Source organism: Ammospiza nelsoni, chromosome 1, assembly GCF_027579445.1.
Source record: "Ammospiza nelsoni isolate bAmmNel1 chromosome 1, bAmmNel1.pri, whole genome shotgun sequence".
NCBI classification, from domain to species: Eukaryota; Metazoa; Chordata; class Aves; order Passeriformes; family Passerellidae; genus Ammospiza; species Ammospiza nelsoni.
The window spans coordinates 69,033,035-69,054,964 of NC_080633.1; the positions used below are offsets into that span (position 1 = coordinate 69,033,035).

At 38.2% G+C, this 21,930-nt stretch overlaps 1 protein-coding gene across 2 annotated transcripts in view; it reads right to left on the reverse strand.

Moving 5' to 3' along the window:
* CDYL (chromodomain Y like) overlaps nucleotides 1-21,930 on the reverse strand; it is a 105,098-nt gene that overhangs the window by 38,666 nt on the left and 44,502 nt on the right. For both annotated transcript variants that reach the window (XM_059472881.1, XM_059472890.1), the window contains one exon: nucleotides 19,100-19,766. In XM_059472881.1, coding sequence (XP_059328864.1) covers nucleotides 19,100-19,766 — 667 coding nt within the window. The remainder of the gene's footprint in view (nucleotides 1-19,099; nucleotides 19,767-21,930) is intronic.

Sequence of the window (21,930 nt, forward strand, 5' to 3'; positions counted from 1 at the left end):
GATTCAAGCATGACTAACACTTAACAAGGTCTGAATACACTTTATGAGCTCAATTTGACTATTTGCTGAGGTAGATGGGAGATTCTCAGAACAAAGTCCCTCTTTTCCCTCTGAAATCAGATTTCCAGTGCTGAAACTTCACAATTAAAAACTATTCTGATTTTAGCTCCTGCAGTTTATTTAGGATGGCACGACACGTTACAAAAAGCACTTAACGAGAGTTGATGATCATGTTTTATTTAACTACCAAACACACATCCCTGTAGAAGCACAACCAGATTATTCCTGGAGGTGCTCATTAAGGTATGTGGGGCAATGGAGGGTTGTAACCAGTGAAATTCTGACATTAGGTTTAATAAAGAGTTCACAAAGAGGTTAAGCCAAGTACTGGAACAAGTGTCCTTGCAAATATTTTAAACAAGCCCTGAGCAACCTTCACAAGAACATCAAAATGTATGATGAAAAGCAAAACAAAAAACCCCAGAACTTTAGGCACAAGATTGAATCACACAATTTTTTTCAACAAGCAAATACAACACAATATATCCTGTTCATTGGACTAACTGCTAGATCTTGGTAATTATTCTTATAGAGCAGAGTAAAGAATAGTGACATATTAACCTGTTAAATACTGCCTCTCAAAACTTGTTTAGCCTCTATCTCTCTATGACCTGCTATCACATTATTCAAAACTAAGTCAAAAGGCAACTTCCTTCATCAGTTCCAAAAAGCTACACAGACTAATGGCTCAGGCCACATTTTGCTGGGTCTGAAATACTAACTTCTTATGTGAAGCAAGGGTTTGAGTGAGGTACCTTTGTTCTTATCATCCAGATGGACATATAGCTGCCAGCGCAAAGAATGGAAATGGCTAAACTAAATTGTCATTAAAAAGGCCCTGCATTAGCTGAGTTGAGACATAAAGCAATCCTTCCACTGCTGTAAGAGTTCAGAGGTTTCTATGTTTATATATTACATATGGCCAGTATTTGAAGAAGCTGCTTAGTGACAGTGATTGCATCTATGGTGGGGGGTAGCAGACTGGTCTATTGCATCAGGTTATGGGCAACTCAGAGATTGTTAATTAGGGGGCCTCAGAGTCATCTCTCCATCTCCACTCATTATAATAAGGGCTTTTGCTCAATGAAGAAATCACCTTTGGAAACTCTACTCACCACTTTGCCAGCTATTTTTAGGAGGAAAAAAAGAAAAACTAAACCTTTTCAAAATACATCTAGGGCATGCTTCAGTAAGCAGCACTGCCAGTTTCAAGGCCCTGCTTTGCCCAGTTGCCTGCTGGTTTCAGCCTGTGCTCAGTCCCTTTAAATAGGCTGTCACAAATTAAAGGATATGGACTAGAACAAGCAGCCAAAACCAGAGTGATAAGTGAGACAGATCGAAAGAAAAAAGACATTGTGCAAGCATGTGTAGGGAAGCATTTCTACTTAATGTTTAACCACAGAACTTAACAGGGGGGAAAGTATGGCTTGGGCTAGGTTGCCTAATAGAAACCTGTGGCTCCATTTCTCCTTCTCTTCAAGAAAGCAGTACAGAATGAAGATTTTGAAGAGGCTGCATGCTGAAGAAGACATTTAAACTGAAGATAGTTACTGAAGAAGGTACTTAAAATTTTCCTTACTTTTGCAGAACTTCACAGCCTACACAATGCAAGGGGAAAAAAAAGAAAAGCAGTGTGTTTGTGAGACCTTTTATCTTAAAATCTATTCACACTGGATCTCCCTGCAGGTATCTTTCCAGACTACAGCTCAGCCTGACACATTTAAAATTAAAAAGTCTCTCCAATGATATGCTAGTCTCTAGACAACTGCAACAAAAACAAATCACAAAAAGATCACAACAAAACAAAACAACCCAAATCCTTTTTTGTTAAAGGGGGGTAACAGCAATTAAAAAAATCCTCACTCTTTTATTGTATCCATCAGGCCCCTTATGCCAAATGAGCTTTCACATCCAAGACAAAGTCTGGAGTTTGAGCCGCAGAGGTCTACCAAGGCATCATGTAAGTCCACCTCTACTCTGGTCCTCAGCTGAGATGGAGGCTAAAGGAAGAAATTACCAATGGCAAAGGCAAGCCCCTTATTAGAATGACCTCAGCTCAAGTTTTAATAACCAGCCTGCACAGTTGTTCCTTGTCAGCATACTCAGGCATCCAGGGAGGCATAACAATCTGCACGGCTCTTGGTGGGAAGAGCAGAGGTTGCCAGAAGGAAGTGTTTGGAGGGCACATAACCAAAGCTGGGCTATGTGTACACGACTGAAACATAAGCTGCTTTTCTGCAAGCAAGCTCTTTTAATAGGAATCCAGTTTATTTATTAATTCAGAAGCAGATGGCATCCTCTCAAGATGCTATGCAGAACATGACACACAAAACAAGTATTTTCATCTGAGCATATTTTTTCTAATCAACTCCCTGCTATTCATCATTAAGTGACAAACAAAAATTTAAGTCTCCAGAGTCTGATAATACTCTAGGCTAACTGAAGCTAACTCAGGATACAGCAGTAAGTGATGAAATGTAATGACTTGTAATGCACTGGAGTACAGACTAGATGATGTCAGTGTCTTTTGACTTAAAATGTTCTACAAAAAAAAGCATTCCAACTGCAGGAAAAAAAATATTACAAATTGCAGCCTCTGTGCTGATGAGCACATTTGATAGACAAGCCCCATGACCTATGGTTACTCAGAAGTGCCTAACAGAATTTTTTGTATTTATACAAAGAGAACAAAAGGCAAGAAATCTTGTCAGAAAGTGTTAGTAATACTGCCATGCAATCACTGTGTTGTAGGATTCTGTGTGACATTGCTGATAGCTTTCATACAAAGATTTTATGTAATTCCTGCTGAATCATGACCTTTAATCTCCAATCATTGCAAAGCCTAAGCAGCCACCACAAGGCCTTGTAGAAGTACCATGTTAAAGAAAATGTTATCCCTTCATGCAGACAAAACACAATTTAGAAGGAAGTCAAGTACTATCAAATTCTCCCCACTCTTCTAACCCTTCCTACTCCACACCTCAACTCAGAGACCACTGTGTGCCATCTTTGATAGATATACCATGTTTTCCTTTTAATAGAAGTCATAGATATCTGTGTTGATGTATTGAGGTTAATTTGCCACACAATGGTACAATGCAGTACACCAAAAGTGAGTCATCTTGTCATTACGGCCTCATACAACACATAATTAAAATATAAGGGACTCCCACAAACTAAAGTAATTTTAGAATTTTCTGCATGAAGAATGTGCACAGTCCTAATATTTTCTAATAATTTAACAATGTACTGGTTTTATTCTAAAATAAGATCACATTGAAAGAGTAGTAATATCAACTCAAGGAATTTGTAAGTTATGCACTTTACTAAGGTGGTTCAAATTCAGCAGTCAGTGAAATTACATTAAACTTCTACGGTCCCTTTCTTTTCCTGCCAGCGTTTTTCCAGTTTCTTTTCATTGCCTCCCCTGCACTCCTACCTGGGATCATCAGCTTCCACTCTCTGTGAAAGGAGGTCCTTCTCATTCCTCTCTCCTATGCCTTTCATTTCTTCCATCAGCAAGGCAGGGGAAGGGAAGGACTTGAGGATTTGGACTGCACTTGGTCCCATCTCCTTGGGAAAGGGCAGAAGACTCCAAGAATGGATCTTCTGGGACCAAATCAGCCTGTGACCTGACTGTTGGGATGATCTACTATATGGAGTTAAAGATTATAAGGAAAAAAAAAAAAGTTGTATCGTTTCTCAAACTTACTGCATCGCAAGATAACTTGTACCCGAAGTTCTCATGATCAAGAATGATGAAATTTGCAAAACTGTAGTCATATTATGCAGAAATTTTGTCACCCTCTTTCTCTTATATTTATAAGGGTAACTTAAGTAGGTAAATCTAAGCTAGTTTCAGTGTGAACATTTCCATTTCTTACTAATTACTTATTCTCACTTTATTTTGTTGTGCCGGAACATGGGTAAGAGAATAAAACCTAGGTTTTATTTACATGTGTGTAATTCTTATTTTTAAGAGTTTGGGCCCTTATTATTTGGATGATTTTGCCCAACTCAAGTGCCCTTCTGAAGATCAGCCTGCATCATTACTTTCCCACTCTGCTATATCCAGAATGCTGAAGAGACTTAGCAGGTACCTAAATATCATTGGAGATTAGAAAGGAACACTTATAATTCAATTTTTCACACTGGTAATAGTTTCTTCTATAGTTTTTCATACTGAAGAGTATTTCCAAGCACTGCCAGCTGGGCTTTTGTGCTCTCTGTCCCCTTTTGGGAAAGAGACAACAGTTGAGATGATGACTGAGCTCCAACAGCTCCACATGAAGGAGCTACCAAGCTTCAGTTTCCCTCCATGGCCTGCCTCTCCCACAACTAATCCTATGGAAATGCAGCCAACTAACAGCTCAACACTAGTGAAAACCTAGCAAACCAGCTGGTAAGGGCTATTCAAACCTGTCTGCACTTCTTAACTTTTTCATAAAAAAAACCCCAAAAAACAACACAAAACAAAACAAAACAAAACAAACAACAAAAAAAACAACAACAAAAACCACAACAAACCTGAGACAATTTTTGAATGTTCATCTCATTAGATACTAAGATAAAAAACAAACGAAGACTTGGGAGTCTGGGCCTCCTGCCCTTAAGTTAGTAGTAAAACACACTTGCTGGGCCAGAGATTTCCTGTGTTTTCAGAGATTAACCTCGTTGCTATTTGTGAGTGTGAAAAAAGATACAGTTGGAGAAATGAATAGTTACAGCAAATTTAGTAACTTATATATAAATACATAATGAATGAGAAAATAATTCCTTCAGGGAACTGGAATGATGTTGCTGTTCTTTCCAATATTGTAACGGAAAAGTCAATAACAAAAAGCATTTCCCCCCTCATGTACTATAACTGAGAAATACTGAAATCAAGGTAGTCACTTTTTGGCTTTAGTCTTTTATTTGATCCCTGATGAGAATAAAACCTAGTTGGGATTCCTGTACTAACTGGAGATATTAAAATTTAGTGTGGGTATAAAAATTCAGAAGTGAAGAGGGCATTACATCCTCCATGAAGGGAAGACTAGAGTACAATCCCATTTCCATCTGTTCCTCGAATGGGCTTTACATTAAATTTAGATATTTTTTCCACGAATGTAGATATTCTGTCAACAAAATTTCAATTGTATATTTCCTTCACAAATCTTCAGCTTCCTACACTACATTTTAAATACACAAATTAATTTTAAACAAATCAACTAAACGCCTAAGTATTAGAAACTTCATCACTGAAATAGTACCACAGTGTCACAGAACACCCGGTAGGAAGTGACCTCAAGGATCCTCTGGTCCAACCTTTCTTGCAAAAGCATGGCCTAGACAAGAAGACATAACACCCTGTCCAGCTGATTCTTGAAAGCGTCCAACTGTGGGGAATCTACCATTTGCCTGGGGAAATTATTCAAGTGGCCAATTGTTCTTATTGTGAAAAATTCTCCTCTTGTGACCCATCTCCCCAGCAGCAACTTGTATCCACCTGCTACTCCTCATCTCTCCCTTGTTAAAAGGGAGTCTCCATCTTCTTTGTAACCACCCTATAAATACCGGAACACGGTGATAAGGTCTTCACTGAGCCTTCTTTTCCCAAGGCTGAACAAATCCATTTTTCTCTCAGCCTTTCTTCATTCATCAGCCTGTCCAGGCCTTTGATCACCTTTGTGGCCCTTCTCTGGACCCTCCCCAGCCTGCCCACAGCTTTTTGCACTGTGGGGACCAAAGCTCAACACAACATTCCAGGTGCAGCCTGACAAGCAACGATTAGAGAGGGACAATGACTTCTCCATCTCTGCTGGTGATGCCCTTATTGATGCAACTCAGCATCCTGCTGGCTTTCTTTGCTGCAGCAGCAGCACACTGCTCACTCACACTGAGCTGTTTGTCCACCAGGACTGACTCCATAGAGCTGTCCCTCAGCTGGATGGATCCCAGCCTATGACACACTCCTGGATTATATTTTCCTTACATGGGATACCAGGCCAGACTGCCACAGATTAAGTTTCTTTAGGAGGAGGATGTAGGACACCATTTTGGAAACTCTGGAGAGTTTCAAGTAGACAATGTCACCGCTCACTCCCCACATCCACCGAGTAGGTTACTTTGTCATAAAGGTGATCAGGTTTGTCAAGCAACATTTGGCCTTGGTGAGCCTGTGCAGGCTCTTCCAAATGACATGCCTTATCTGAGCTGTGATGGCTCCCAGCAGGACTCATTCCATCACTTTCCCAGGGACTGAAGTTAGACAGATGGACCTATAACTTGCTGGATTCTCCTCTAAGCCTTTCTCTTAGATGGGGGTGACATCAGCCTTCTTCCAGTTTTCTGGGACATCCCTGATCTCCACAACTTCTTGACTTCTCTAAAATTATGGAAAGTGGCCTTGTGGTGAAGTCAGCAGCCTCCTAACACCTCTGGTGGACAGTGACAGGGCCCATCAGTGTGTATGGGTCTAATTCCTGTGACAGGTCACATACCAGCTCTTCCTTCACTGAGGGAGGGTTTGTGTTTGCATCCACCTGGATTTTTGTTCTCAAGGCCAGGGACCCAGCAGTGTGGGTAAAGATGGTGGTGAAGAAAGTGTTGAGAACCTCTCTGCCTTTCCAGCACTGCTGGTGACTGTTCACTTCTCCTGTTTAACAGTAAGGCAGTATTTTCCTTCTGTTTCTGCTTGTTGTTTTCTTACCTGAAGACCCCTTTCTTGTAGCTTTTCATGTCTGGCCAATTTAAATTTGCGCTTTTGCTTGTCAAACTGCATCTCTGCACACCCTGGCAATGTCCTTGTAGTTCTCACCGGCTGTCTCTCTGCTGTTCCATCTATGGTGCACTTCTCCTGGCTTTGAGCAGACTCAAAAGCCTGCAGTTAAACCAAAGAGGTCTCTCCCTACTTCCCTCACCTTTAAAGGGCATGAATAGTTTTTGAACTTCCAGGAGACTGTTCTTGAAAACCTCCCAGCACTTGCTGTGTCCTTTATCCTCCATGGAAGCTTCCCACAGAATCCCTCCTAACCAAGCTCTGAGCAAGCTGAAGTTTTCTCTTCTAAAATTTAAAACAATTATCTTAATATTAACCTTCAGTGTGTTCAGCAGGATTCCAAACTGCAATATTATGACCAGTGCAGCCCAGACTATCAGATATTACAAAGCAGTACTGCATTTAATTTGTTGATTTGTTCAAAACACTCATATCACAGTATCTAACAGATGTAAAAGAGACTGATCAGAGGTACAACAAACAATGGGCAGAGCATGTCTAGGATTTCACAGCAATTTCTGAAAAATCTAAATTGAAAGAAACTTAAATAATATAACCCTATATTTGCCAATATAAGCCTATAAGCCAATTTGCCTACCTAACTTGATCCTCTACAAAAACATTTTACTCATAAATGAGTCACAATACAATTAGAGCAGAATTACAAGAGTATCTGTGAAAACTGGACGCATACCAAGGAATTTACTGAGCTATAAACAAGGTCTGTAAAAGCACACAAAGATCATGTAACAGTTCATATCATCCTGCAGCCAACAGAAATGCTCCTGAAATGCTGAGGATTGCCAGGGATGCTGGAGTACCTCCGTTTTCCAAAGGTTTCAACAGCCTCCCCAGGGCCTTCCCTAACCTTGACACAGTGCTGCCCAACTCACTTCTGTGCAGGAGAACCTAAAATTGCCTCAGAATACTGAATTTTTCTTTTTAGTCTTCAAAGAGTATGAGGCCTGTCCAAAGAGTGAGTGACAGGAGAAAGAAAAGATAATATTTAAGAATATTTAACAACCGCTAACACATAAAAGATTGAAATGTTTGAAAATGTGATCACTGAATCTGGCTGAGTTAGAAGATGATAGTATAGCTAATGCTGACACTGGCTAAGTACTAAAACATTAGACAAAATTGCAAAAGGAAAAGTATGTTAATATCAGGCCAACTATAGACCCACTGACTTCTACACAGGTTTATCCTGAATAAATGTTATTTATTATTATTCCCATCCTTTTTAACCTAAACATATGTATTTGTTCTATCAGTAGTACAGTAGTCTGTAAGTTTTTAATTTATTATACACAATACTATGCTGAAAATGTCTTCATATCACACTTTCAAACTCTAGAGTTTATTACTGTTTTTTTAAATTGTGTATTACTGACATGCCTAAAACATTTAATAGAGAATGGACTACTCCTTAACACATTAGGCACTAACCACTACTCTACTAATATACTTTATTTAACTACAAAATGACATTACAAACCGGACTATGCCAACAAAATAGTAGCAGGGAACCTTCAACTATTACAAGATACAAGAGAAGAACAATGATTCCTTGAAGATGACCACTATGCCAGACTAAAACTTAATACTAGAATGAAGAAAGGACTTCAGAGCAAAATATCTTAACATATTGTAACAAGTCCATTTTCTTCCTCAAAGCTTCACGGGAAGCTGAAAAATAAGGATCAGTGGGCAATACTAATTGTGTTGGCTTGTATTACTTTTTCAGAAGACTTAGTGCTCTTTAGTGCTTAATGCTTAATGCTACTCAGTGCTTTAATTACTAAAATTGTTAGCTAGTTACATCTGTATTTGGAAATGCAAAAAGAAGTCTGAATGCAAAACATTCAAAGCAAAGAAATGTTTAAATCTTGTTTTTTTCTCCCTCTCCCTCTAACCTATTTAGAAAGGTTTTTTCCACTGCTTCATTGTCTGCACACAGAAAGATCATTTGTAAAAACCCCTCCTGAACCTGACTGACTATATAGGACCCAATAAAGCTAATGGAACAAAAAGCACTATCAATGTGAAAAGAAACAAGAAAACAAAATGGCCCACTAGCTTTCAATAACAACAAAGATGTAACTTGTGCTTTTGTATAAACTTTTAAATATTTAAAATAGGTTTTCAAGCTAATTACCTACCCATGCACGGAAGGTAAAAATAGATGATTCTCTAAAGAACGCAGAATAATCTGTCATCCTTCTACTCAGAAACTGAAACAGAAAATCACAAACCACATAGTAAGTTGTTTGAAATACCCATTATTACCATATTGAGTTTGCCTGCTTGTACTAATGTAAGAAAAAACCCACTATCTTTGAATTCTTTGGCGAAAGGATGCACTGCCACAAATACATCTTCACTCACTTATCAAGTTTGAGAGAAGCCCTGGCAGGATATTCTTTCTGTTTGCTGAAAATTTGTTTTTAAATTAGCACTGTCAATAAAGTGTTATGTCTGGTAAAATAAGCTTTGCATTTACTGTTGCTTTCAACTTATTCCTGTATTTCTCAAAAGTGCCCTCTGAATTTGAAATCCATCCACAAAACCAAAGGATGAGGGGAGAATACAACACAATAATTCTGTTTACACTGGATGGATTTTTGAGCTGACTGTACCAAATCAAAGGAGGACGGATGACAATTAGTGTTCTTTACCTAAAGCATCTGAACTTTGAAGCATTTTTTCCCCTAATATGATTGTTTTATACATTTCTATAAGCAAGTTTTTAAAGTAGGAGTGCTTCACATAAGAACCTCAGCAGGAACCAGACCAGAGCTCTACCTTCTCACTGCTTTTCCAATGCCTGTCCTGATACCCTAACAGGGCAATGATTAGACCCTCCGAACATCTGCACAGTAAAAAGCTAATTCTATGAATAATAGTTAAGAGAATAATTCCATAAATAATACTGGTTAACAATGTAGAAAAACATATAAAAATAACCAAATTTAAATTTTCAGATGTGTCACAAAACACTTCCCTACTTCTGAGGAAAGAGAACTTACATTGTTCGTAAAATGATATCAAGCCTATAAATATGGTATATTCCCATTATCCCCATAAATGCCTATTTTTTTTAAATGGCCATTATCTCCCTGTCTTTGACTCAAACAAGTTTTAGCAAAGAGTTCTCAGGACTAAATGGAAGCATCAACTAAAGCTGTAACTAATCTTTCCCTTTTGAATTTGACACCCTTTGATTTTTCTAGATGTCCCCTTGTCTTACTCATTCAATTCCAGAATAGAAATTTCCAACTACATTAATCATTATTTCATCATGTCTATAATTTGTTTCTTCCCCAAAATATTTACTGTATTCCCTTTAGAGATGGGATTTTTAAACAAATTATTTAATATCCTCTTTGTTCCCGTTGTAGCAGCTTTCATCAATGGCTTGGCCTAGATTCCCCAGCTGTGTATGCACTGCAAGTACATTGGGACACCTCTCACAGGGACCTTGCCAGCCACTCATTCTGTTCCCTCTCATTCCAGCCCATCTTTCAAACAACAAAGGAATTCAAGATGAAATCCAAAGGACAGCAGGGCTAAGGCATGGAAGATATTGTGCCAGCCAGCGTGTTATCTCCAGGTTCATTACACACCAGATGTGACTGAATAGTACCAACAAATGTGCGAGACAAACGGAGAAACCTTGAGAGCTTCTTTAGTCCAATACTAGGCCAGGTCTTCTTGGAGTTGCCCTTCACAGCACTCAGGCATTCCTATCTACATCCCAAACTAAAAATTCTGTTTAGGAGCTAAATTGTGTTTACGTGATCAGCTCAAGTTATCTTTCTGCTGTCCATACTTCATTTAGCTCCTGCTTCAGGGATGTCCCTCTGAAATTTCTGTTCTCTTGTACCTGAAGTAATAAAGTGTTTCTTTGCAAGTTTTGTACCTTTGCTGCTCACTGCAACACTTTCTTTAAAAAGAGATCACTAAATACAAATAAGCACAGATTCCAATGCCAAACTTGTGACACAATGAACGACTAAGCCTACCCTGCTTTCCTTCCTTCCAGTCAGTTTCAGAGCAGTCATTTGAAGCCCTACTTCTTATTATCTTTCATTGCCTCTTTCAAGGAATATTTTCAAAGAAAATAGATGACAGTCTGTATTTCTTTATCCACACTTCAGTTAAGATGTTTAAAGAACTCTTAATACAATAGTACAAAGCTTTCCTCCACTTCTTCCACATTAAATTTTAAGACTTCCCAGTTTTCAGATGCATTTAAATTTAGAATATTATAGCTCAAAGTGCCAATGTTTATGACTTGCCTTTGTTTCTTAAAGGTGTGTAAAATATAATAAACTTGAAGCATTTTAAATTACACTTACTTACTAAAGACAAAAGCTTTTTTATGTGTTCAAAGATTGCAAAATTAAGACAACCATTACTAAAGAAGAAAACAATTACTAAAGAAGAATTAACTGATAATTTGTGGCCGAAATGCATTTCAATGTGTGTTCTTAAATAAGTTTACAATATAAGTGGTATGTAGAGCAAGTAATGTAGATATTTTTGTTTGAAAAAAAAATGCTACAGTGTTACAAACATACAGATCCTGTATTTATTTTCTTTTAAATAACAGTAGTTCTTTGTATTATTATCAGTGACTCACAGCAGCAGCTCCACATCATGGTTATGCCACTTTGAGTACTGAAATTTCTCTGGCTGGGTAGAAAGTAGAGCTATTCCAGGGCAACATAATATATGCATGTATACATAAAAACAAAAGGTATTTTTATGAACACCTATAACATTCAAGACTGTATCCAGCTGTTATCGCAACAGCTAGCCTTAAAAACCCTTGGTTTTGAATCTTAGTTTTGCATCTTCCTAAATCTAAGTATATTGTCTCTTTCACAAGCATTGGTGTAAACACAGTATTTTGGAGTTTTGTCACAACTGCATGATATTTTATCCCACCTGTAACAGCCTCCCTGTGAGGATGTTTTGTTGACTTTATTTTACGTAGACAATGTGATCTAGGCAAACCTTCCACTAACCAAATTGCAGTTGTTTTGGTTGAGTTTTTAAATGGATTTTTGCATGAAACTATTAAGATTAATCTTTTCAAGATAACACAGATTTATAATGACAGTTGCCTTGGCAAATGTGTGTTCCATCCACTTCGCAGCTTTAACAAAGATAGGAGATGAAACTTTTTCAAAAACTGAAACAGCAAGAGACAAAAAAAGTGGCTGGTTACTTTACCAGGCACAACTGCAAAAGGCACCACATGAGTGTTTCTGATTGCACTTCACATTTCTAAAGCTGCTCTGAAATTCTACGATTTTGACAATGTTGGATAAAAAAAAAGTATCTAGCTCAACATTTTTGTTCCATCCTTCAGTCTGATCTTCAACACACTTTCTCTGTGCTAATGTATGCAAAGTAGGTTGAAAGGGTGTCTTGTAAACAGAGGCTCTGCTTCATCTTTCCTGGAAAGTTTTGGCACAGCAGGTGTGACAAACCTGTCCTCAGAATTTACTTTTGTCTCATGTTAGCACATGTGCTGTAGGAGAATGCAATGGCAGATCATTACTGACCCCCCTGACCTGTCAGTCAAGAGAGATGCTGACTCCAGATCCTCAGCTCATGTAAACTGATGTAACATCAGAGGAACTGCACACCTATGAGCTTTATGTTTACCAGGGGCTACAGCTCTAATACAAATTCCAGTGACAACAACACAGGAGTTTTTCTAGCACAGGAGTTTTTTTTAGGCTGAGGTTTTTATGCCCAAACCGAGAATTTATAGGGAAATTTCTTACCTTTTTCTTAAAAAACCCAAACAACAACAACAAACCAATCAACCAACCAACCAAACAAGAAAAACCCCCCAAAAAACCCCAACACAACAACAACAACAACCAAACAAAAAACAACAAAAACCGTTCAATTCAGGGTTTCCTTAAGGGTTTTTCAGGAACGGAATTAAGAAAAGAAAAAATTATGTGTCTGTCTCCCTCCTCCAGGACACATCCTCTATCTCATTGTCACTTCCAGAAGGCTGATAAAAATAAGCCTGCCCTTAAAGGACCAGTTGTTTGGCCATATATATATGATTAATCATATATATAAATACATCTCCCATACCTGGGAGGGGAAAGGAAAGGGATCACTCTTTTCAAAGTAACCGCATTTTACACTTGCTCAGCTGCATTAAGTCTACACCAAAGTAACACCCAACTAAGACATCTCCATTTTGGGAACCGAAGAATAGCAGAAGGCAGAAAAAGAAAGAAACAAGTCACTTATGGCTTATGTTTCTCAAAAATGAAAGCAAACTGCACTTAGATCCTGATTACTATTATTATGATAATCTGTTGCCGTAAACCAATACAGTTCTAAAGATAAGAGATTTTCACAGCAAGTTCTCAGCCCTGGAGCTCCATGTAAAGTAACAATAATGTGTACTATAAACTGCAGAAGCAATAGGGCAGAGGGAAGACAAAAAAACAGAACAGTAACAGATCAATTTTCCACATGACACAGACCAAGCACTCTACAATATTGCTTAAAACGTTTGCATTTATACTAAGCCAGAAAATATAGATAAACAAGAAACTGGTAACAAGTCAGATTACTTTTACTTAAGAGTAAAACAGCTGAAGAACATGACTTTGTAAGACAGAAGGAAAAATTGATGTTAGGTTAAAATGTTTCAATTTAGTGCATAAGGGACATAATAATGTGAATTCTTAAGAAATACAATCAAAAGTCAACTTCTGGAGAAAAAAAACAAACCCAAAGGTGTCTTTAAGCTTGATTAAATGAAAACTGCTTTACTCTTTTAGTGATTTGCTAAAAAGATACACAATCAAAGATAAAAAATTACACACTTGTGCATTTGAAAAAGAAGTTTAACCAGTAATTTTAGAAGTTAAGAGAGCTTTGCAAAGGACTTTAACCCATTTAATAGGCTTTTGTTTGCACTAATAAAATATTTGGTTGCTTTCCAGATCACTCAGCAGAGATCAAGCCACCATCCAAGTGCAATGTACAAAACACACTGAAAAAGGAAGTTCTTCTCTTAGGGCTTTCTTTTGAATCACCACTTACTACTTAAACAACAAAATCTCCCAGCTAAGAAAAGAAGTGCTCAAATCTGCTTCTGTCCTTCCAGGATGCTAAAAGGAAATAAAAAAAACTTGTAACACATCATTCCCACATTCCCTTTTGTTGTACTCTAAATTCACAGCAATGAACTTCAACTTTTCTCTTAATTCTGCTTTCTCAGAGGGTTTATATGCATGGCTTGTGGTCCATCTAGACAACTCTGTGGTTCACAGCACTGTCAGCTGCTGTGCTCTTCCCATGGGACTCTCAAGCCTGGCCAGTTATGCTAGTGACAGCAGACCATTCCTCATGAAGAGTTCAACACTCAGGCACACCTAGGCAGAGGTGAAAAAGTAACTGGGAGAATTTGGGAGGGAAGTGTGTGAGCTTCCCTCACCCTAATGAACAGGGAGGGACTGAACTCTTTTCAGCTGGGCTTGGTATTGCATTGAGAAGAGATGTTTCTCCTCAGTTCCAGTGGCCTCCATAATCCCTTCCACGCTTGCTTGATTCCTTTTGAGACTAAACCTATCAGACACTTAACCAAACAGACACTATTTTCCTTTGGTGTTTGAGTAGATTTTTATTTTTCCAAATCTATGGGTTTTAATCCCATAAGCTGCTTTGGGGAAAGCAGAGAACAGGTAACAAACAAAACTTAAGTTCAGTCTTTTCTTCTAATTTTTTTCTGATGCCACTTTTCATTTTCTGACAATACCATTGTTTTGAGATGAAAACAGCACCATTATCCAACTAAAAAATCAGCAGACACTCTTTTTCCTTGTAGGGTGCTACACTGCAAGCATCTGTATTGTCAGCCTGCTGCTCCTGCAAGTTGCTTATCTGAACTGATATGTGCAAGGAGGGACATGCTAATGCCACCGTGCACACTGGTGGTGCCTGTGTGACTAACAAGTGATGTAATTTACTGCAGTTCTTGTATTTCTTCTCTTCCTGGGTGCTGGCACCAACCTGCCTTATTCTAATTTTGACAACATATGCAGCTAGATGTGCTTTTCCTCCTTATTTTAGACTTTGAGCTTTGCATGCTTTTCTGCCTGAAATTTCCCTTCTTGTAGCATTTATTCTCAATTACATCCATATGTTGGACCTTGCTAGCTGAATAAAAACTGTAGCAAATACAGGGTTACCCAGAATAAAAATTACTAGAATTTGCCAAGAAATGGTATTGCCCTGACTTATGATCCTTTCTAAAATTTCAAGACAACTCTCTAGCCCTGTGTGACTGACAGATCAGATTCCTTTTGCAGCTTCTCTTCTTGTGCACTCTATTAAATACAACTTCCCTGGTTATTATGACCATACTATGCTGAAACCATTTGTAGTAAGATTTCAAAGCTACTTTTTAATACCACTTTGATGAAGGAAACTTTTAAGGTACCAGAACCTGTTAGACACAAAACCATTTGTCTTGACTAGTTTTGAGTAATATGCCTTACGTGTAGGTGCCACTAACCTTCTTTTGGTGGCACTTGAGGCACTTGTGGGTGCCACAAACAACTTTTCATTTCTTTGTTGTTGTCTTTCTACTTTGTTCATCCATTCCAGGATCGCTTTTATTAACTTGTAGTAACAGCTGATGATCACCACATATTTCAAAATACCAGAACCACAGCAATGTTCAATTCAGTGATCTGTCCTCACTTCTTCCATACATCACCCTAACTCTTAGCCTTGAATATACATTACTCCATGGACTCAGTTTTCAAGGCCAAGCCTTTAGAATATGAACATTCAACACAATGCTATTCTTTTGATAGCAGCTTGATTTCAGTGTGCTGAGACTGCCAGCTCCCAGAGTAAACATGATAGATATTTTATTCCCCAGAAGCCTTGTATATTTAAACAGATATTTGCTGATTGCCTTTTGTGAGACTGAAAGATTTTGGAACATGAATTGCACCACAGAAGTTTGTCTCAGGAAAAGCAGGATTAGGTGCTACAATTACACTAATATTTCCTAGTAATTACTGTCACGGCATTTTCATATGCATACACATTTCTGGGATTTTTGTTTACACTTCTCTTATAAATTAAACAAAAAAAAAGGTAAAAACAAGGTTGGGGAAAACAAACAACAGACCCAAACAAACAACAACAACAACAAACCAATCAACCAACCAACCAAACAAGAAAAACTGAGTAGTTTCACCATCCTGAGCGAGGACTTAAAGATCAACCTGAGTCACACTACTAAACAGTCATACCACCATACTGAAAATCAGGAACACTGTTTTCATATTTAACTTTTAATTATTTTTCCAGTATTACTTAAAAAAATGTAATTCAGTTTTAATTTTTAAAGTAGTCTAAAATTTTTTAAGTGCAATCTGTATTTTTCTAGAATCTTTCAAAATTATGCTTTATGACTAGTGATTTCTGTTTTGACTAATTAAGTTTACCAAGAAAAACATCTTGATAAAAAATTCCTAAACCAGCTCAAGTAAGAAGCTATTTTTCAAAACATGCTTTTGTCTTCCTGACAGCATCCTCCAAGTGGTAGTAGGAATTCTTAAAATTAACAGAAGGTGTATGAGGAGGAGGTGGGATGTTTGGAAAGAGTGCTCCAAATGCCAGATCTATCATCTGTATTATTAACATGTCAGATCTGGTGCACATGAAGATGTATTTCTGTGCAATGAATACCCCTCATGATATATGATTCCTGAGGTTGTGCTGAAAATGTGATGAGGTGTCCATTTCAGACTGAAGGAATGTCCTGAGTAAGGAGCAAAACAGGATCCTGAACTGCAGCAGCTCCATGCAGGGGAGGGAAGCACCTATTTGCTACACTTTTAATGAGTTGCAGTGTGAAGTTAAAAATAAAAACAGCAAGAAGAATGCATCTTCAAGGAGTGAAAAGATAGCAAATGTGTCAGCTCGGGAAGCTCCAAGGCCAGGAGAGCTCTAGAAGACCGGGTTCTCTCTCTTTGCTTCTCCCTAAATAAATCCACTCAGGCCACACATAATGGCTGAGTTGGAGCCTGGGCTTCCATGAGGAAAATACATCAAAGAAGTCCTGAAAAGTTAGGAAGAGAGACTGATGTCAGATAAGTGCAAAGTATTTTTCTTTTGCAACTTTTTTTCCAAGTTTTATAATTCCAGAAATACTGCACTTTTGGAAGGTTACCTCCAAAAGTGTTGCAGGTGAACAAAATAAAACCCCAATAAATATGGACATTTAGCATCCATTTCCCAGCAGATATACACAGCTCAGCTTGGGGATTGGAGTGGAAAGCCTCAGTTAATGCACTGATATGCCTCCAGCAGCAGACAGAAGGTGGAACATATTGTGTATGTTTCATCAACCACGTATTGTGACTATCTCCTTGGCTCTCCTTTTTTGATCTACACCTTTAGGATCTTGTGAACACGTAAGTGTGAGAAAACTCTTGTATTGTCATCATCCCTAGAGCCAGTCAACAGCTTTCCTTGTTAGCTGCCCAGACAAATGCCTGGAAGAGTTGAAGGAGGTGGTGGCAGTTGAGGAAATTTTCACACAGTGAAAACAAGTGAAACAGGAACAAATCTCACCCAACACCTTCTGTGTCACTCCCTTTCCCCTGCAGGCCTTTCTGCTTCCATCTGAAGCCCTGTAACTGGGCCCTTGCCATACCACTATTACCAAAGTGACAGGCTGGTGGGAAAGATTTAATCTGATCTACCCAAAAAGATCCTTCATGCCTCAGGCATTTTTCCTGGATGCCATGAGGCAAAAAAATGAGATGCCTAAGGCAGAACTTACCAATCAAGTCACTAGGAAGCCCGCCATACTCCAAAATGCCTATTAGCTATCATAAAACCATGCCATGCAAAAACACACTCCTTTACCTCACCTACTCAGAGAACTCTCATCCTGGCATCTCTTGCATCTTCCCCTTCAGCTTTGTTTACATCCTTTGAGATTTGCATTCCTTCTTTAGCCCATGCAAACCAAGAGATATTCCAGGCATCTGTGTGTGCATTGCCATGGTTACCTAGTACATCTGCAGCAAAATGGGTTGGTCCATGACCTGACACCGCAGCTCCAGGAACACATTCCTCCCTTGTCCACTGCTTCTCAACCTCTCTGGCTGCAGCTGTTCTTTGGAAAATCTCAATGCAAGCAACAGTGGGGTACCCAACACAAACTCTCCCAAAGTCTCTAGCACGTTTTTTCCCTATCCAGTGTCTCTAAGTGTGTTTTTTGGCACGTCCAGTCTTTGAAAAATTCCAGACAATTTTTCCAGCAAGCCATCATAAATAGCACACCTGCACATTTGACCTGCTGCATTTTATTTGAGGGTGCAGTCATCATTACTTGAAAATTTAGACTTGGAAATTGAGCCTCCAAAGCCTGCTTATGAGAACACCTGTGACCACACAGCCGAATCTGTCAGGGAAAAACAAAGGTTTGGAGCACAACAATAAGGACCAAGAAATCTTAACAGTCTCAGCTGGTTGGGGGACAAACAGCTCCCTCCTAGAAGAGCAGTTTAGGTTACTTTGGTGTCACAAATTTTACAGTACAAATTGAATTAACTGTGACCTACTTAGATATTAGCAAGCCAGACATCACTCCTAAATAAGTGTTCAATATCAAATGAGGTATAAACAACAAAATATTGATAAAATATAATGAAAACAAATTTCAATCCAGGCAGAAGGCATATGTATTTCCACAACTGGCTCAAATTTTCACAGAAACAAAGCTTATTAACTTTGTTTTTTAAGCAACATCACTCTCAAGGGTTTTTTCTCCAGGCAATATTTATAACAAAATAGATATATAAACTGTTGTGAAGAATCCTTGCTCACACCATTCATCTCTTCCCATAATTAAGGTTTCTAATATTCATACCAAATTTGACCTATTAAAATAAACTTAAAGCAATGATGTAATATCTGGAAATGGTACACTAAATATGTGTACCACACAATGTCAAGGCAAACACAGATATATCAGATGGTGATTCTGAAAACACAAATACCAATAAACTTCTGCAAGGAAACCAAAAGCTGTAAATTCGAAATGGATTTGTAGTTATAGTTACGTAAAATAAACTGAAGTTCTCCAGACTTGATTTAGCATGGCTGGAACAGAGTGGACAATTTGTCTGCATCTCAACTGCAAAAAACTCCAGGCAAATGAAAAATCACCACCAAAATGATGACTTGTACACCTACCTTTTCCATTTATTGTTAATGCTGATGCAATTGTGGCTGTTACTGGCACTGGCAATTGTGGCACTAATGGATGTATCCTTGGTCGGCTCCCCATCCTAGCACGCTCTGCACCAGGTCCTAACAAAGCTCCCACTGGTTTTTCAGCTGCTACTTCTGGTGCTACAGAGTCATCTTGATCTTGCTCTATATGGTCCATTTTATCTGGGCTTTCATTCTGGAAGCCATCAACTGTTGTCCGGCTCTTAATTGGACTTTTGGGCACTAGGATTTTAATACCTGATTTTGCAAGGTCCATATTTTTACGTCCAGAAAGCGACGGTGAATTGTTTTTCCGGAACTTCTGTGTGGCAGAAAAAAGTTGACTATTTTTTGACTCGTGTTCTTTAGTCATAACTAAAGATTTAGAAGATGTCTTTGAAAAAGAACTATTGGTAGACCTAGAAATTTGTTTTCTGGCATTATTTGGAGAGGTCCTGTTTGTCCTGGTTAATGTGCTTTCTTTCTGCTTTTCATTGTGGCGTCTGTTAAATTCATGTATATATTCCTCACAATTGACAAGGTGCTGTTCTGGCTCCCAAGTATCATCTTCGCTGTCGTATCCTTTCCATCGCACCAAATACTCTGTTTTTCCTTTCTTGTTTTTCCTCTTGTCAACAATTCTCTCTACCTGTTAGAAATCAAAAATAAGCATTAGGCATGGCGAGATATACAACTCAAGAGAGTGACCTGCATGTAAATAATTTGTTAAGTGCAGACAGATTATAAAATTTTCTTGTTGTTTTGTAATCTGTACTTTAGTTCCATAGTATTACAGTCTTTCACTGCTGACTGGAAATCCCTCACTTTAAACTTTAGATTGTTACTTTTATCTCAAAAACATGTTCTAGAATATCAAAATTGTTCTTCACTAAGTATTTTGCATGCACAGGAATCTGAATATAACATCTTAAAATTGACAATCAGCACTGGCCTCAGAGAAGCTCTTGCACCAACCTCAAGGTGGACATGATTTCCCTCTCTCAATACAGAAGTCATGTTTAAATATGCTGTATAAATACAGGGTGTTTACCTTACCAAACTTATCAATTTGATATTGTTTGAATAATTTGCTTGCTTAACATAAGGCATACGTGAGAATCTCTCACTTACAATGAACTAACCTTTAGCTATCAGGGACAATATGGAACAGCTTAGGAACTGGGGCAAATTCGGATGATTTTTTTTTTGAGACTTCTTGTGAAAATAGAATTTGTTTTTGCCAGAGCCTTTGATACACATACTTGAACAAATTACCATGCCTCACTTATCTGCAAACAGAGATGATATTTATGTCACAAGTATTAAGCATGCACATTCTACAACTGCATGTGGAGCCCACGGGCTGGAGGAATTCAGGCACTGGGGTGAAGCGGGCAGGGCAGACAGCAGCAGCTGCAGGGGCAGAGGTTCATGCCTCAGACTAAAACTTATGCCAATCATGCTAATCCTGTGGAAAGGGAATTCTTTTACTGAAAAAGATGTAAGTGCAAAGCTAGTCTTAGGGTTTCCCCTTTTTATTTCATTTTTTCTACCCACACTGATTCTTCTGGTAAATCCTCCATCCCACTTCATTTCAGTTATGGTACTGATATAGCTTTCTTACTCATCTCTCTCTTCTTTTTGGTAATAAAAAAGGCAGGTGTTTGGGACCGTTATTTATTAATGTAAGTCCCAGCCCTTCATGATAAAAACCATGCATAGAAGCTGAGATCACACCTACCTAGAGGAACCTCTAAAGAAAGACTGACATTTACAGGAGCGGAATTAACCCAAATGGAATGTCTACAGAACAGTTTAGAAGGATGGCAGGAAAATACAAGGACGTATGGTGCACATATAGACAGTGTACATATATGGTATATGATTCATTACCAAATCACATGACTGCTGACAACAGATCTTCTTAAGAGTGCATCTCAATTTTACATGTGACATGGTATCATAATGTACTCCCAGGTTTTCAACACTAAGGTTAAATGATTACTATTATTATAATCTCAGCAGCAACATAAGGACATACCCTACAACTGCATGTGATACCCTGCAGGTGTTGTACTGTGTCATCAGCCTGTTGTTCAGCTCTGTGTGCATAGGTCTTAAACTCAACCAAATCAACGCCACAAAAAACAAGAATCAAATACAAACAAGCTCCACTTTTGCCTTGTTAATCTGCTCAATGCATTCTATAGAGAGATATGAAATATAAATTGTCCAAATTTTATTTAAAATCTTAAAATACATAAAAACTATTTTTATTCTGATTATTTAACTTTCTAGTAGTCACTGGGATTGAAACTACGCAGCTAGAAAAATGAAACTTGTTTTCCCACAAAACTATTTAAAGACAGCTTAAAAGAAAATGTGACTCCAAGAATTGAAGAAAGTCACAACAGAGAAACATGCCTTCAATTTTTTCTTAGTAGAGACCAAGTAAAAAGACCTTCAAATATTAAGTCAGAAATGTTAAATTAAAAACTAAGAACAAAATCATGAATCAAACTTCCTCTCTTGTCAAAAAAGCAGTTACTGGTAGTCTTGCTTATCCTCTCTGCTTCTCTTGACCTTCTAAAATAGACTTTAAGAGCATGATTCTCAGAGAAATACCTCTACTACTACACCAAGGTATTTTTATTCTCTAATACAAAACCTTTGTAATGAACAGCATCAATTACTGAGCACAAAGTCCTACCACTGTCTTTCAGTACTGAAAGGCCACCCATTAAGGACATGCCCTTTTCAAGTAGGAAGCCATCCCTGTCATCCAAAAAACCAGATACCTTGCAGAGATAATA